At 52.3% G+C, this 13473-nt stretch overlaps 1 protein-coding gene across 9 annotated transcripts in view; it reads right to left on the bottom strand.

Moving 5' to 3' along the window:
• arap1 (ArfGAP with RhoGAP domain, ankyrin repeat and PH domain 1) overlaps positions 1–13473 on the bottom strand; it is a 295009-nt gene that overhangs the window by 38140 nt on the left and 243396 nt on the right. For 8 of the 9 annotated variants that reach the window (XM_085999757.1, XM_085999755.1, XM_085999753.1 and 5 more), the window contains 4 exons: positions 11780–11916; positions 8131–8213; positions 4934–4987; positions 1554–1617 (listed from right to left, as the gene is read on the bottom strand). In XM_085999757.1, the coding sequence (XP_085855883.1) occupies positions 1554–1617; positions 4934–4987; positions 8131–8213; positions 11780–11916 (338 nt within the window). The remainder of the gene's footprint in view (positions 1–1553; positions 1618–4933; positions 4988–8130; positions 8214–11779; positions 11917–13473) is intronic. The other variant, XR_015079826.1, reaches the window with a different exon arrangement.

The following is a 13473-nucleotide window of genomic DNA, read 5'->3' on the forward strand; positions in this document are numbered from 1 at the left end:
TCTCCCCGTCCCTCACCCCCACCCACCTCCTCCCCGTCCCTCAGCCCCACCCACCTCCTCCCCGTCCCTCAGCCCCACCCACCTCCTCCCCAACCCTCTCCCCCACCCACCTTCTCCCCAACCCTCTCCCCCACCCACCTTCTCCCCGTCCCTCAACCGCACATTCTCAACACTCGCTATATTCCTCAAACGCAGCCAATTTGCGCACAGCAAGCTCCCACAAACAGCACTGTGTTGATGACCAGATCATCTGTTGTAGTGATGTTGCTTGAGGGATAAATATTGGCCCCAGGACACCCGGGAGAACTCCCGTTTTTCGTCCAAATAGTGGCCATGGGATTTTTACGTCCACCTGAGAGAGCAGACGGGGCCTCGGTTTAAAGTCTCATCTGAAAGACGGCACCTCCGACAATGCGGCGCTCCCTCAGTACTGCCCCTCCGACAGTGCGGCGCTTCCTCAGTACTGCCCCTCCGACAGTGCGGCGCTTCCTCAGTACTGCCCCTCCGACAGTGCGGCGCTCCCTCAGTACTGCCCCTCCGACAGTGCGGCGCTCCCTCAGTACTGCCCCTCCGACAGTGCAGCACTCCCTCAGTACTGCCCCTCCGACAGTGCGGTGTTCCCTCAGTACTGCCCCTCCGACAATGCGGCGCTCCCTCAGTACTGCCCCTCCGACAGTGCGGCGCTTCCTCAGTACTGCCCCTCCGACAGTGCAGCGCTCCCTCAGTACTGCCCCTCCGACAGTGCAGCGCTCGCTCAGTACTGCCCCTCCGACAGTGCGGCGCTCCCTCAGTACTGTCCCTCCGACAGTGCGGCGCTCCCTCAGTACTGCCCCTCCGACAGTGCAGCGCTCCCTCAGTACTGCCCCTCCGACAGTGCGGCGCTCCCTCAGTACTGCCCCTCCGACAGTGCAGCGCTCCCTCAGTACTGCCCCTCCGACAGTGCAGCGCTCCCTCAGTACTGCACTGAACTGTCAGCCTGGATTATGGGGCTCAAGTCTCTGGAGTGGGACTTGAACCCACGGCCTATTCTGACTCAGAGGTAAGAGCACTACCCACTGAGCCTGGACTAATTAATAATCCAGAGAACGCGAGTTCAAATTCCACCATGTTGGAATTAGAATTTTTTTTAAATTTGGAAATAAAAATCTGGTCTCAGTAAAAGTGACCGTGAAGCTGTTGGATTGTCTTAAAAACCCAACTGGTTCACTGCTGTCCTTCAGGGAAGGAAACTTGCTGTCCTTACCCGGTCTGGGCCTACATGTGACTCCAGTCCCACACCCAACATGGTTGACTCTTAACTTACCTCTGAAGTGTGGCCTAGCAAGACGCTCAGTCGTATCAAACTGCTACCGGTGGTTCAAGAAGGTGGTCAGTCAGCACCTCCTCAGGACAACTAGAGGTGGGCAATAAACACCGGCCTAGCCAGCGACACCCACATCCCCAGAATGACATTTTAAAAATGCCTGAATATACTTTGCATTGAAGTCAATGGAAGGTCAAATAGTGGGGGAGGTATTACGGGTGGCTGTTAGTTTTTCTTTAAGAAATATTACCTGCACGTATAGGAAGGTAGCGAACCACTCCCTCTGCTCCATCTGTGTGTCACAGCACAGGTACCTGAAACACAGCACAGTGACAGTCAGTCTCTGCTCTCGGGTTGAGGGGCGTCAGTCATTTCAAGCACCCTGTGTCACCCCAGGGTTAGATACAGAGTAAAGCACCCTTTACACTGTCCCAACCAACACTCCCAGGGCAGGTACAGCACGGGTTAGATACAGAGTAAAGCTCCCTCTACACTGTCCCAACAAACACTCCCAGGGCAGGTACAGCACGGGTTAGATACAGAGTAAAGCTCCCTCTACACTGTCCCATCAAACACTCCCAGGGCAGGTACAGCACGGGTTAGATACAGAGTAAAGCACCCTTTACACTGTCCCAACCAACACTCCCAGGGCAGGTACAGCACGGGTTAGATACAGAGTAAAACTCCCTCTACACTGTCCCATCAAACACTCCCAGGGCAGGTACAGCACGGGTTAGATACAGAGTAAAGTTCCCTCTACACTGTCCCATCAAACACTCCCAGGGCAGGTACAGCACGGGTTAGATACAGAGTAAAGTTCCCTCTACACTGGCCCATCAAACACCCCCAGGACCGGGAGAGAGTTACAGGCTGGAACCTAATCGAGGGGTTTGGGGGGTTTATATATAGAATAACATAAGAACATAAGAAATAGGAGCAGGAGTAGGCCAATCGGCCCCTCGAGCCTGCTCCGCCATTCAATAAGATCATGGCTGATCTGATCCTAACCGCCAATCCACTATCACAGAACCATCTCCTCAATCTAACAGAATTAGACACACGAAATAGGAGCAGGATCAGGCTACACGGCCCCTGGGCCCGCTCCGCTACCCACAGGGCCATGACCGATCCGAACCTAGACTCATGTCCAAATTCCTGCCCGCTCCCCGTAACCCTTAATTCCCTTTACTTCTAGGAAACTGTCTATTTCTGTTTTAAATTTATGTAATGATGTAGCTTCGACAGCTTTTTGGGGCAGCATATTCCATGGACCGACCACCCTCTGAGTGAAGTAGTTCCTCCTCATCTCAGTTTTGAAAGAGCAGCCCCTTATTCTAAGACTATGCCCCCTAGTTCTAGTTTCACCCATCATCGGGAACATCTTCCCCGCATCCACCCGATCCAACCTCTTCACAATCTTATATGTTTCAATAAGATCGCCTCTCATTCTTCTGAACTCCAATGAGTAGAGTCCCAATCTACTCAACCTCTCCTCATATGTCCATCCCCTCATCCCCGGGATTAACCGAGTGAACCTTCTTTGTACTGACTCGAGAGCAAGTATGTCCTTTCTTAAGTATGGACACCAAAACTGTATGCAGTATTCCAGGTGCAGTCTCACCAATACCTTGTACAACTGAAGCAATACCTCCCTATTTTTATATTCTATCCCCCTAGCAATGAAATCCAACATTCCATTGGCCTTCTTAATCACTTGCTGCACCTGCATACTAACCTTTTGAGTTTCGTGCACCAGGACCCCCAGATCCCTTTGTACTTCAGTACTTTCCAGTTTCTTGCCATTAAGGTAATAACTTGCTCTACGATTTTTCCTGCCAAAGTGCATAACCTCACACTTTCCAGTATTGTATTCCATCTGCCAAATCTCTGCCCACTTACTTAGCCTGTCGATGTCCCCTTGCAGGTTTTTTATGTCCTCCTCACTCACTACTTTCCCTCCCATCTTAGTATCATCTGCAAACTTTGATATGTTACACTCGGTCCCCTCCTCCAAATCGTTAATATAGATTGTAAAGAGTTGGGGACCCAGCACTGACCCCTGCGGAACACCACTAGTTACTGATTGCCAGTCTGAGAATGAACCATTTATCCCAACTCTCTGCCTTCTGTTAGATAGCCAATCCTCTATCCATGCCAGAATATTACCCCCAATCCCGTGATTTTTTATCTTAAGCAATAATCTTTTGTGTGGCACCTTGTCAAATGCCTTTTGGAAGTCTAAATACACTACGTCCACTGGTTCCCCTTTATCCACCCTATACGTTACTTCCTCAAAGAACTCCAGCAAATTTGTCAAACATGACTTCCCCTTCATAAAACCATGCTGACTTTGTCCTATTAAATTATGATTATCCAAATGTCCTGTTACTGTCTCCTTAATAATGGACTCCAAAATGTTTACCTACCACAGATGTTAGGCTAACCGGTCTATAGTTTCCAGCCTTCTGTCTACTGCCCTTTTTAAATAAGGGTGTTACATTAGCAGTTTTCCAGTCTGCCGGGACCTTTGCCGAGTCCAGGGAGTTTTGGAAAATTATTACCAATGCATCCACAATCCCTACCGCCACTTCCCTCAAGACCCTAGGATGTAAGCCATCGGGTCCAGGTGATTTATCTGCCTTGAGTCCCATTATTTTACCGAGTACCACTTCCTTAGTGATTTTGATCGTGTTTAGCTCCTCCCCCCCCTTTAGCCCCCTGTTTGTCCAGTGTTGAAATATTCTTAGTGTCTTCTACTGTAAAGACTGATATAAAATATTCATTCAGTGTTTTTGCCATCTCCATATTTCCCACCATTAATTTCCCGGTCTCATCCTCTAAGGGACCAACATTTACTTTAGCCACCCTTTTTCTTTTTATATAACTATAAAAACTCTTACTATCTGTTTTTATATTTTTTGCTAATTTACTTTCATAATCTATCTTCCCTTTCTTAATCAATCTTTTTGTTATTTTTTTGCTGTCTTTTAAAGTTTTCCCAATCCTCTATCCTCCCACTAGATTTGGCTACCTTACATGCCCTTGTTTTTAGTCGAATACTATCCTTAATTTCTTTACTTAGCCACGGATGGCTGTCTTTTCTTTTACACCCTTTTCTTCTCAGTGGAGAAGAAGATACCCGGGAGTGAGTTACAGGCTGGAATTTGATTGAGGGGTTCGGCCGTGCGCTCCCGGTGTATCCGTGCGCTCCCGGTGTATCCGTGCGCGCCCGGTGTATCCCTGCGCTCCCGGTGTAACCCTGCGCTCCCGGTGTAACCCTGCGCTCCCGGTGTAACCCTGCGCTCCCGGTGTAACCCTGCGCTCCCGGTGTATCCCTGCGTTCCCGGTGTAACCCTGCGCTCCCGGTGTAACCCTGCGCTCCCGGTGTATCCCTGCGCTCCCGGTGTAACCCTGCGCTCCCGGTGTAACCCTGCGCTCCCGGTGTAACCCTGCGCTCCCGGTGTAACCCTGCGCTCCCGGTGTATCCCTGCGTTCCCGGTGTAACCCTGCGCTCCCGGTGTATCCCTGCGCTCCCGGTGTAACCCTGCGCTCCCGGTGTATCCCTGCGCTCCCAGTGTATCCCTGTGCTCCCGGTGTATCCCTGTGCTCCGACGGTTGCTGGTTACTTACCACTGCTGCTTCTCATGCTTTTCCTTGTTCTCATAAATGATGGTGAATCCCCAGCTGAAAGGAAAGGAGACATGTGTCATCGCCAAATAGCGTCCCTCACGGGAACGACAGCCGCCTGTGATAACAAGCACCAAATACTGGCCCGTCGATCAAGGCAGCATCTAGTCTGATAAATAAATACTGCTCCTGTCATGAAATAATGCCCGTCATGGCGAATAATTAGGGGTCAGGCGTAGCTCAGTGGGCAGCATTCTTGGCACTTATTTTTTTATTCGTTTATGGGATGTGGTCGTCACTGGCATGGCCGGCATTTATTGCCCATCCCTAGTTGCCCTCGAGAAGGTGGTGGTGAGCCGCCTTCTTGAACCGCTGCAGTCCGTGTGGTGAAGGTGCTCCCACAGTGCTGTTAGGGAGGGAGTTCCAGGATTTTGACCCAGCGACGATGAAGGAACGGCCGATAGACTTTCAAGTCAGGATGGTGTGTGACTTGGAGGGGAACTTGGAGGTGGTGGTGTTCCCATGCGCCTGCTGCCCTTGTCCTTCTAGGTGGAAGAGGTCACGGGTTTGGGAGGTGCTGCCGAAGAAGCCTTGGCGAGTTGCTGCAGTGCATCTTGTAGATGGTACACACTGCAGCCACGGTGCGCCGGTGGTGGAGGGAGTGAATGTTTAAGGTGGTGGATGGGGTGTCAATCAAGCGGGCTGCTTTTTCTTGGATGGTGTCGAGATTCCCGAGTGTTGTTGGAGCTGCACTCATCCAGGCAAGTGGAGAGTATTCCATCACACTCCTGACTTGTGCCTTGTAGATGGTAGAAAGGCTTTGCGGAGTCAGGAGGTGAGACACTCGTCGCAGAATACCCAGCCTCTGGCCTACTCTTGTAGCCACAGTATTTATGTGGCTGGTTCAGTTAAGTTTCTGGTCAATGGTGACCCCAGGATGTTGATGGTGGGGGATTCGGCGATGGTAATGCCATTGAATGTCAAGGGGCGGTGGTTAGACGCTCGATTGTTGGAGATAGTCATTGCCTGGCACTTGTGTGGTGCAAATGTTACCTGCCCCTTATCAGCCCAAGCCTGAATGCTGTCCAGGTCTTGTTGCATGCGGGCATGGACTGCTTCATTATCTGAGGAGTTGCGAATGGCGCTGAACACTGTGCAGTCATCAGCGAACATCCCCATTTCTGACCTTATGATGGAGGGACAGTCATTGATGAAGCAGCTGAAGATGGTTTAGCCTAGGACACTGCCTTGAGGAACTCCTGCAGCGATGTCCTGGGGCTGTGATGATTGACCTTCAACCACCACAACCATCTTCCTTTGTGCTAGGTATGACTCCAGCCAGTGGAGAGTTTTCTGAGTCAGAAGATTGTGGGTTTCAAATCACATGCCAGAGACTTGAGCACAAATATCCAGGCTGACACTCCAGTGCAATACCGAGGGAGTGCTGCACTGTCGGAGATGCCGTCTTTCAGATGAGACGTTAAACCGAGGCCCCGTCTGCTCTCTCAGGTGGACGTAAAAGATCCCACGGCCACTATTTCGAAGAAGAGCAGGGGAGTTCATCTGGTCATTATCACATTGCTGTTTGTGGGAGCTTGCTGTGCTGTGCGCAAATTGCCTGCCGCGTTTCCTACATTACAACAGTGACTACACTTCAAAAAGTACTTCATTGGCTGTAAAGCGCTTTGGGACGTCCTCAGGAGGTGAAAGGCGCTATATAAATGCAAGTTCATTTCTTCAATGGCCCTGATAGTGAATATCGCCAAACACTGCTCTTCACAGTCAGAGATTGATGGAGATGGGGCCAGAGAACTGTGTGAGTAATAGAAAGAGACACTGAAAGTAAGAGAGAGAGGGAGAGAGAAGGAGAGAGGACTAAAGGCAAATAAAGAGATTGAGACAATCTATTGCACACAGGTAGACATAGACACACTCAAACATACCCTACCTGAGAGAGACAGACAGAGAAAGTAGTGCTCACACACACACACACACACATTTTGCCATTTCGATACCAAGAGCCAAAGGTTGGATTTTGGAGCATAGGAACAGGAGGAGGCCATTCAGCCCCTCGAGCCTGTCCTGCCATTCAATGAGATCACGGCTGATCTGTATCCTAACTCCATCCACCTGACTTGGCTCCGTATTCTTTTCTAGCCTTGTCCAGCAAAAATCTATCGATCTCAGAATTTAGATGATGAATTGAGCCCCAGTATCTCCTGCTTTCTGTTGGAGAGAGTTCCACACTTCTACCACCCTTTGTGTGAAGAAGTGTTTCCTAACTTCTCTCCTGAATGGCCTGGCTCTGATTTTAAGGTTCTGTCCCCTTGTCCTAGACTCCCCCCACCAGCGGGAAAAGTTTCTCCCGATCTACCCTATCGATTCCTTTCAAAATCCTAAAAACCTCAATCAAATCACCCCTTAACCCTCTATATTCCAGGGAATACAACCCTAGTTTATGCCATTCATTTCTAGAGGGATAGAATTGAAAAGCAGAGAAGTGATGTTACTCTTGTATCAAACCTTGTTTAGACCACACTCGGAGCACTGTGAACAGTTCTGGTCTCCATATTATAAAAAGGATATAGAGACACTGGAGAAGGTGCAAAATAGATTGACTAGAATGATACCAGAACTGAGTGGATATACCTATCAGGAAAGACTGAACAGGCTGGGGCTCTTATCGCTAGAAAAGAGAAGACTGAGGGGTGACCTGATCTTTAGGATTATGAAAGGGTTTGATAGGGTAGAGGTAGAGAAGATGTTACCACTTGTGGGGGAGACCAGAACTAGGGGCCATCAATATAAGATAGTCACTAATAAATCCAATGGTGAATTCTGGAGAAACTTCTTTACCCAGAGAGTGGTGAGAATGTGGAACCCGTTACCACAGGGAGTGGTTGAGGCGAATAGTATAGATACATTTAAGGGGAAGCTGGATAAACACTTGAGAGAGAAAGGAATAGAAGGTTATGTTGATGGGGTGAGATGAAGAGGGGTGGGAGGAGGCTGGTGTGGAGCAGAAACACCAGCACGGAGCAGATGGGCCGAATGGCCTATTTCTGTGCTGTAAATACTTCGTAATAGTTTGTAACGAGACTGGCCTCCTGTGCCTGCCAGTATAAACAAGAATCGCGGCTGAACTATCAGTGCCTCAGGGAACGGGGAAACATCAGTTTCATTGCCCAGATTTTCTTTACCATGTCGGCGGCTTAAATTTCTTCTTCACTCCGAGATAGATCTTCAGACTCTTCACAGGCCATTCCTTCTCAGCCTTGTTGCTCTGCAGAGAAACACATACCCATTCAGAAGAACAAGAGAACATGAGAAATAGGAGCAGGAGTCGGCCATTCGGCCCCTCGAGCCTGCTCCGCCATTCAATAAGATCATGGCTGATCTTCGACCTCAACTCCACTTTCCTGCATTATCCCCATATCCCTTAATATCCAAAAATCTATCGACCTCCGTCTTGAATATACTCAACGACTGAGCCTCCACAGCCCTCTGGGGCAGAGAATTCCAAAGATTCACCACCCTCCGAGTGAAGAAATTCCTCCTCATCTCAGTCCTAAATGGCCGACCCCTTATCCTGAGACTGTGACCCCTGGTTCTAGACTCCCCAGCCAGGGGAAACATCCTCCCTGCATCTATCCTGTCAAGTCCTGTAAGAATTTTGTATGTTTCAATGAGATCACCTCTCATTCTTCCAAACTCTAGAGAATATAGACCCAGTCTACTCAATCTCTCCTCATAGGACAATCCCCCCAATCCCAGGAACCAGTCTGGTGAACCTTCGTTGCACTCCCTCTATGTCAAGTCTATCCCTCCTTAGGTAAGGAGACCAAAACTGTCCACAATACTCCAGGTGTGGTCTCACCAGGGCCCTATATAATTGCAGTAAGACGTCTTTACTCTTATACTCAAATCCTCTTGTAATAAAGGCCAACATACCATTTGCTTTCCTAATTGCTTGCTGTACCTGCATGTTAACTTTCTGAGTTTCGTATCAATTATACACCATCCAGGGCAAACTGAAGGAGCAGGGAATTGGGTAGCACAGTTACACCATCAATCGTTGACTCTTGCATGAAGGTCTCCTTTCCTCCGTTGCTAGGAATGCTCCTCTGTACAATTGGTTTGGAGCATTTCAATGCAGGCCTGGTGAGGGGGAGTCCACGTCATCAAACTGCCCATAATTTGCCACTAGGTTGTCACAATGACTCCAAGGCACAAGGGTGGCTGGTTTGGATAATGGAATTGTCACCAAGATTTATCTGAGACAGTGTAGAGGGAGCTTTACTCTGTATCTAACCCGTGCTGTACCTGCCCTGGGAGTGTTTGATGGGACAGTGTAGAGGGAGCTTTACTCTGTATCTAACCCGTGCTGTACCTGCCCTGGGAGTGTTTGATGGGGCAGTGTAGAGGGAGCTTTACTCTGTATCTAACCCGTGCTGTACCTGCCCTGGGAGTGTTTGATGGGACAGTGTAGAGGAAGCTTTACTCTGTATCTAACCCATGCTGTATCTGCCCTGGGAGTGTTTAATGGGACAGTGTAGAGGAAGCTTTACTCTGTATCTAACCCGTGCTGTATCTGCCCTGGGAGTGTTTGATGGGACAGTGTAGAGGGAGCTTTACTCTGTATCTAACCCGTGCTGTACCTGCCCTGGGAGTGTTTAATGGGACAGTGTAGAGGAAGCTTTACTCTGTATCTAACCCGTGCTGTACCTGCCCTGGGAGTGTTTGATGGGACAGTGTAGAGGGAGCTTTACTCTGTATCTAACCCGTGCTGTACCTGCCCTGGGAGTGTTTAATGGGACAGTGTAGAGGAAGCTTTACTCTGTATCTAACCCGTGCTGTATCTGCCCTGGGAGTGTTTGATGGGACAGTGTAGAGGAAGCTTTACTTTGTATCTACTCCGTGCTGTACCTGCCCTGGGAGTGTTTGATGGGACAGTGTAGAGGGAGCTTTACTCTGTATCTAACCCGTGCTGTACCTGCCCTGGGAGTGTTTGATGGGACAGTGTAGAGGGAGCTTTACTCTGCATCGGGGCAGATGGGGCCTCGCTTTAACGACGGCACCTCCGATAGTGCAGCGCTCCCTCAGTACTGCCCCTCCGACAGTGCGCCGCTCCCTCAGTACTGCACTGGGAGTGTCCGCCTGGATTTTGTGCTCCTAGTCTCTAGAGTGGGCCTTAAATCCACCAGCTTCGAGAGGAGTGGGCGCTACCCACTGAGCCACGGCTGCTACCAGTCAGTGTACAGAGAGGTCAGTGGGTCACAGGTAATGATACTGGCTCGTGTAGGAGGTCAGGAGGTCCTCGGGTCAATCTCTGATCTGCACTGTTTGAGCTGATCAGAATTGAGTCAACTGCTGAGAGACAACAATAGGTTTCAGTGGCCATGGATAAGGAAAGGTAACAGAGAGGGTTGATGAGGGTAATGCAGTTGACGTGGTGTACATGGATTTCCAAAAGGCCTTCGACAAAGTGCCACACAATAGGCTTGCCAGCAAAGTTGAAGCCCATGGAATAAAAGGGACAGTGGCAGCATGGATACGGAATTGGCTAAGTGACAGGAAACAGAGAGTAGGGGTGAACGGTTGTTTTTTGGACTGGAGGAAGGTATACAGTGGTGTTCCCCAGGGGTCGGTTCTAGGACCACTGCTTTTCTTGATATATGTTAATGACTTGGATGTGGGTGTACAGGGCACTATTTCAACATTTGCAGATGACACCAAACTTGGAGGTATAGTGAACAGTGAGGACGAGAGTGATAGACTTCAGGAAGACATAGACAGGCTGATGGAATGGGCGGACACGTGGCCGATGAAATTTAACACAGAAAAGTGCGAAGTGATACATTTTGGTAGGAAGAACGAGGAGAGGCAATATAAACTAAAGGGTACAATCCTAAAGGGGGTGCAGGAACAGAGAGACCTGGGGGTATATGTGCACAAATCATTGAAGGTGGCAGGGCAGTTGAGAAAGTGGTTAAAAAAGCACACGGGATCCTGGACTTCATAAATAGAGGTATAGAGTACAAAAGTGTGGAAATTATGATGAACCTTTATAAACACTGGTTTGGCCACAACTGGAGTATTGTGTCCAATTCTGGGCACCGCACTTTAGGAAGGATGTGAAGGCCTTAGAGAGGGTGTAGAAAAGATTTACGAGAATGATTCTAGGGATGAGGGACTTCAGTTACGTGGATAGACTGGAGAAGCTGGGGTTGTTCTCCTTGGAGCAGAGAAGGTTGAGAGGAGATTTGATAGAGGTGTTCAAAATCATGAGGGGTCTGGACAGAGTAGAGAGAGAGAAACTGTTCCCATTGGCGGAAGGGTCGAGAACCAGAGGACACAGGTTTAAGGTGATTGGCAGAAGAACCAAAGGCGACCTGAGGAAAAACTTTTTTATGTAGCGAGTGGTTAGGATCTGGAATGCACTGCCTGAGAGGGTGGTGGAGGCAGACTCAATCACAGCTTTCAAAAGGGGAAAGGGCAGGGGAGCGGGACTAGCTGAAGTGTTCTTGCAGAGAGCCGGCACGGGCTCGACGGGCCGAATGGCCTCCTTCTGTGCTGCAACCATTCTATGATCGTCCAGTGTATCCACTCCTGACCAGTGACACTGGGGGCCAGTATACTGGCCAATTGGCCGCCGTTTACATCTAAGGCCACACAGCGAATGTGTTCGAGCTGTTCAATAGTGAGGGCACCAGCGCTGCCTCCGCTCCTGTCCTCATCCACCATCACCACACCTCGAGAGGGGTCACTGGGTCAGGTCGGATCGGAGCCGATTGGTCCTCTCACAGCTATTTAAAGATCTCTCCCCCCCCTCACTGATTGGTCACTTACCCGCACTTCCTTGTAGAGTCGGAGCATGGAGCTGGTCAACATGAAGTAACGGTCACTGAAACTGCCCGTGCCCAATCCCAGCTTCTTCTCCTCCCGGAATTTCACCATTCCGTGTTTCTGGTCAGCCACCTTACTGGCTGTAAGACAAAACCAGCGCGAGAGCGCAAGAAAGAGAGCGAGAGAGAGAAGGAGAGACAGAGAGAGAGAAGGAGAGACAGAGAGAAGGAGAGACAGAGAGAGAGAGAAGGAGAGACAGAGAGAGAGGAGAGACAGAGAGAGAGAAGGAGAGACAGAGAGAGTGAAGGAGAGACAGAGAGAGAATGAGAGACAGAGAGAGAGAGAGAGAGGAGAGACAAAAGAGGGAGGAATGAGATTTCAGTTTAATCCTTTAAGGTCTATTGGACACCATTTCCACCGCCCCCCCGCCCCCCAAGTCCTCCCGGGAGCACAGTTTTACAGACACGGGAACCTCCTCCCGTCCCCGGGACCTCCTCCCGTCCCCCCGAGACCTCCTCCCGTCCCCCCGAGACCTCCTCCCGTCCCCCCGAGACCTCCTCCCGTCCCCCCGAGACCTCCTCCCGTCCCCCCGAGACCTCCTCCCGTCCCCCCGAGACCTCCTCCCGTCCCCCCGAGACCTCCTCCCGTCCCCCCGAGACCTCCTCCCGTCCCCCCGAGACCTCCTCCCGTCCCCCCGAGACCTCCTCCCGTCCCCCCGAGACCTCCTCCCGTCCCCCGGGACCTCCTCCCGTCCCCCCGGGACCTCCTCCCGTCCCCCCGAGACCTCCTCCCGTCCCCCCGAGACCTCCTCCCGTCCCCCCGAGACCTCCTCCCGTCCCCCCGAGACCTCCTCCCGTCCCCCCGAGACCTCCTCCCGTCCCCCCGAGACCTCCTCCCGTCCCCCGGGACATCCTCCCGTCCCCCCGGACCTCCTCCCGTCCCCCGGGACCTCCTCCCGTCCCCCGGGACCTCCTCCCGTCCCCCCGGGACCTCCTCCCGTCCCCCGAGACCTCCTCCCGTCCCCCGCCACCTCCTCCCGTCCCCCCGCCACCTCCTCCCGTCCCCCCGCCACCTCCTCCCGTCCCCCGAGACCTCCTCCCGTCCCCCGAGACCTCCTCCCGTCCCCCCAGAACCTCCTCCCGTCCCCCGCCACCTCCTCCCGTCCCCCGAGACCTCCTCCCGTCCCCCCAGAACCTCCTCCCGTCCCCCGCCACCATCCTCCCGTCCCCCGCCACCTCCTCCCGTCCCCCGCCACCTCCTCCCGTCCCCCGCCACCTCCTCCCGTCCCCCGCCACCTCCTCCCGTCCCCCGCCACCTCCTCCCGTCCCCCGCCACCTCCTCCCGTCCCCCGCCACCTCCTCCCGTCCCCCGCCACCTCCTCCCGTCCCCCGCCACCTCCTCCCGTCCCCCGCCACCTCCTCCCGTCCCCCGCCACCTCCTCCCGTCCCCCGCCACCTCCTCCCGTCCCCCGCCACCTCCTCCCGTCCCCCGCCACCTCCTCCCGTCCCCCGAGACCTCCTCCCGTCCCCCGAGACCTCCTCCCGTCCCCCGCCACCTCCTCCCGTCCCCCGCCACCTCCTCCCGTCCCCCGCCACCTCCTCCCGTCCCCCGCCACCTCCTCCCGTCCCCCGCCACCTCCTCCCGTCCCCCGCCACCTCCTCCCGCCCCCGAGACCTCCTCCCGTCCCCCGAGACCTC

Source organism: Somniosus microcephalus, chromosome 10 (assembly GCF_052327205.1).
Source record: "Somniosus microcephalus isolate GS21.2 chromosome 10, FLI_Smic_1.0, whole genome shotgun sequence".
NCBI classification, from domain to species: domain Eukaryota; kingdom Metazoa; phylum Chordata; class Chondrichthyes; order Squaliformes; family Somniosidae; genus Somniosus; species Somniosus microcephalus.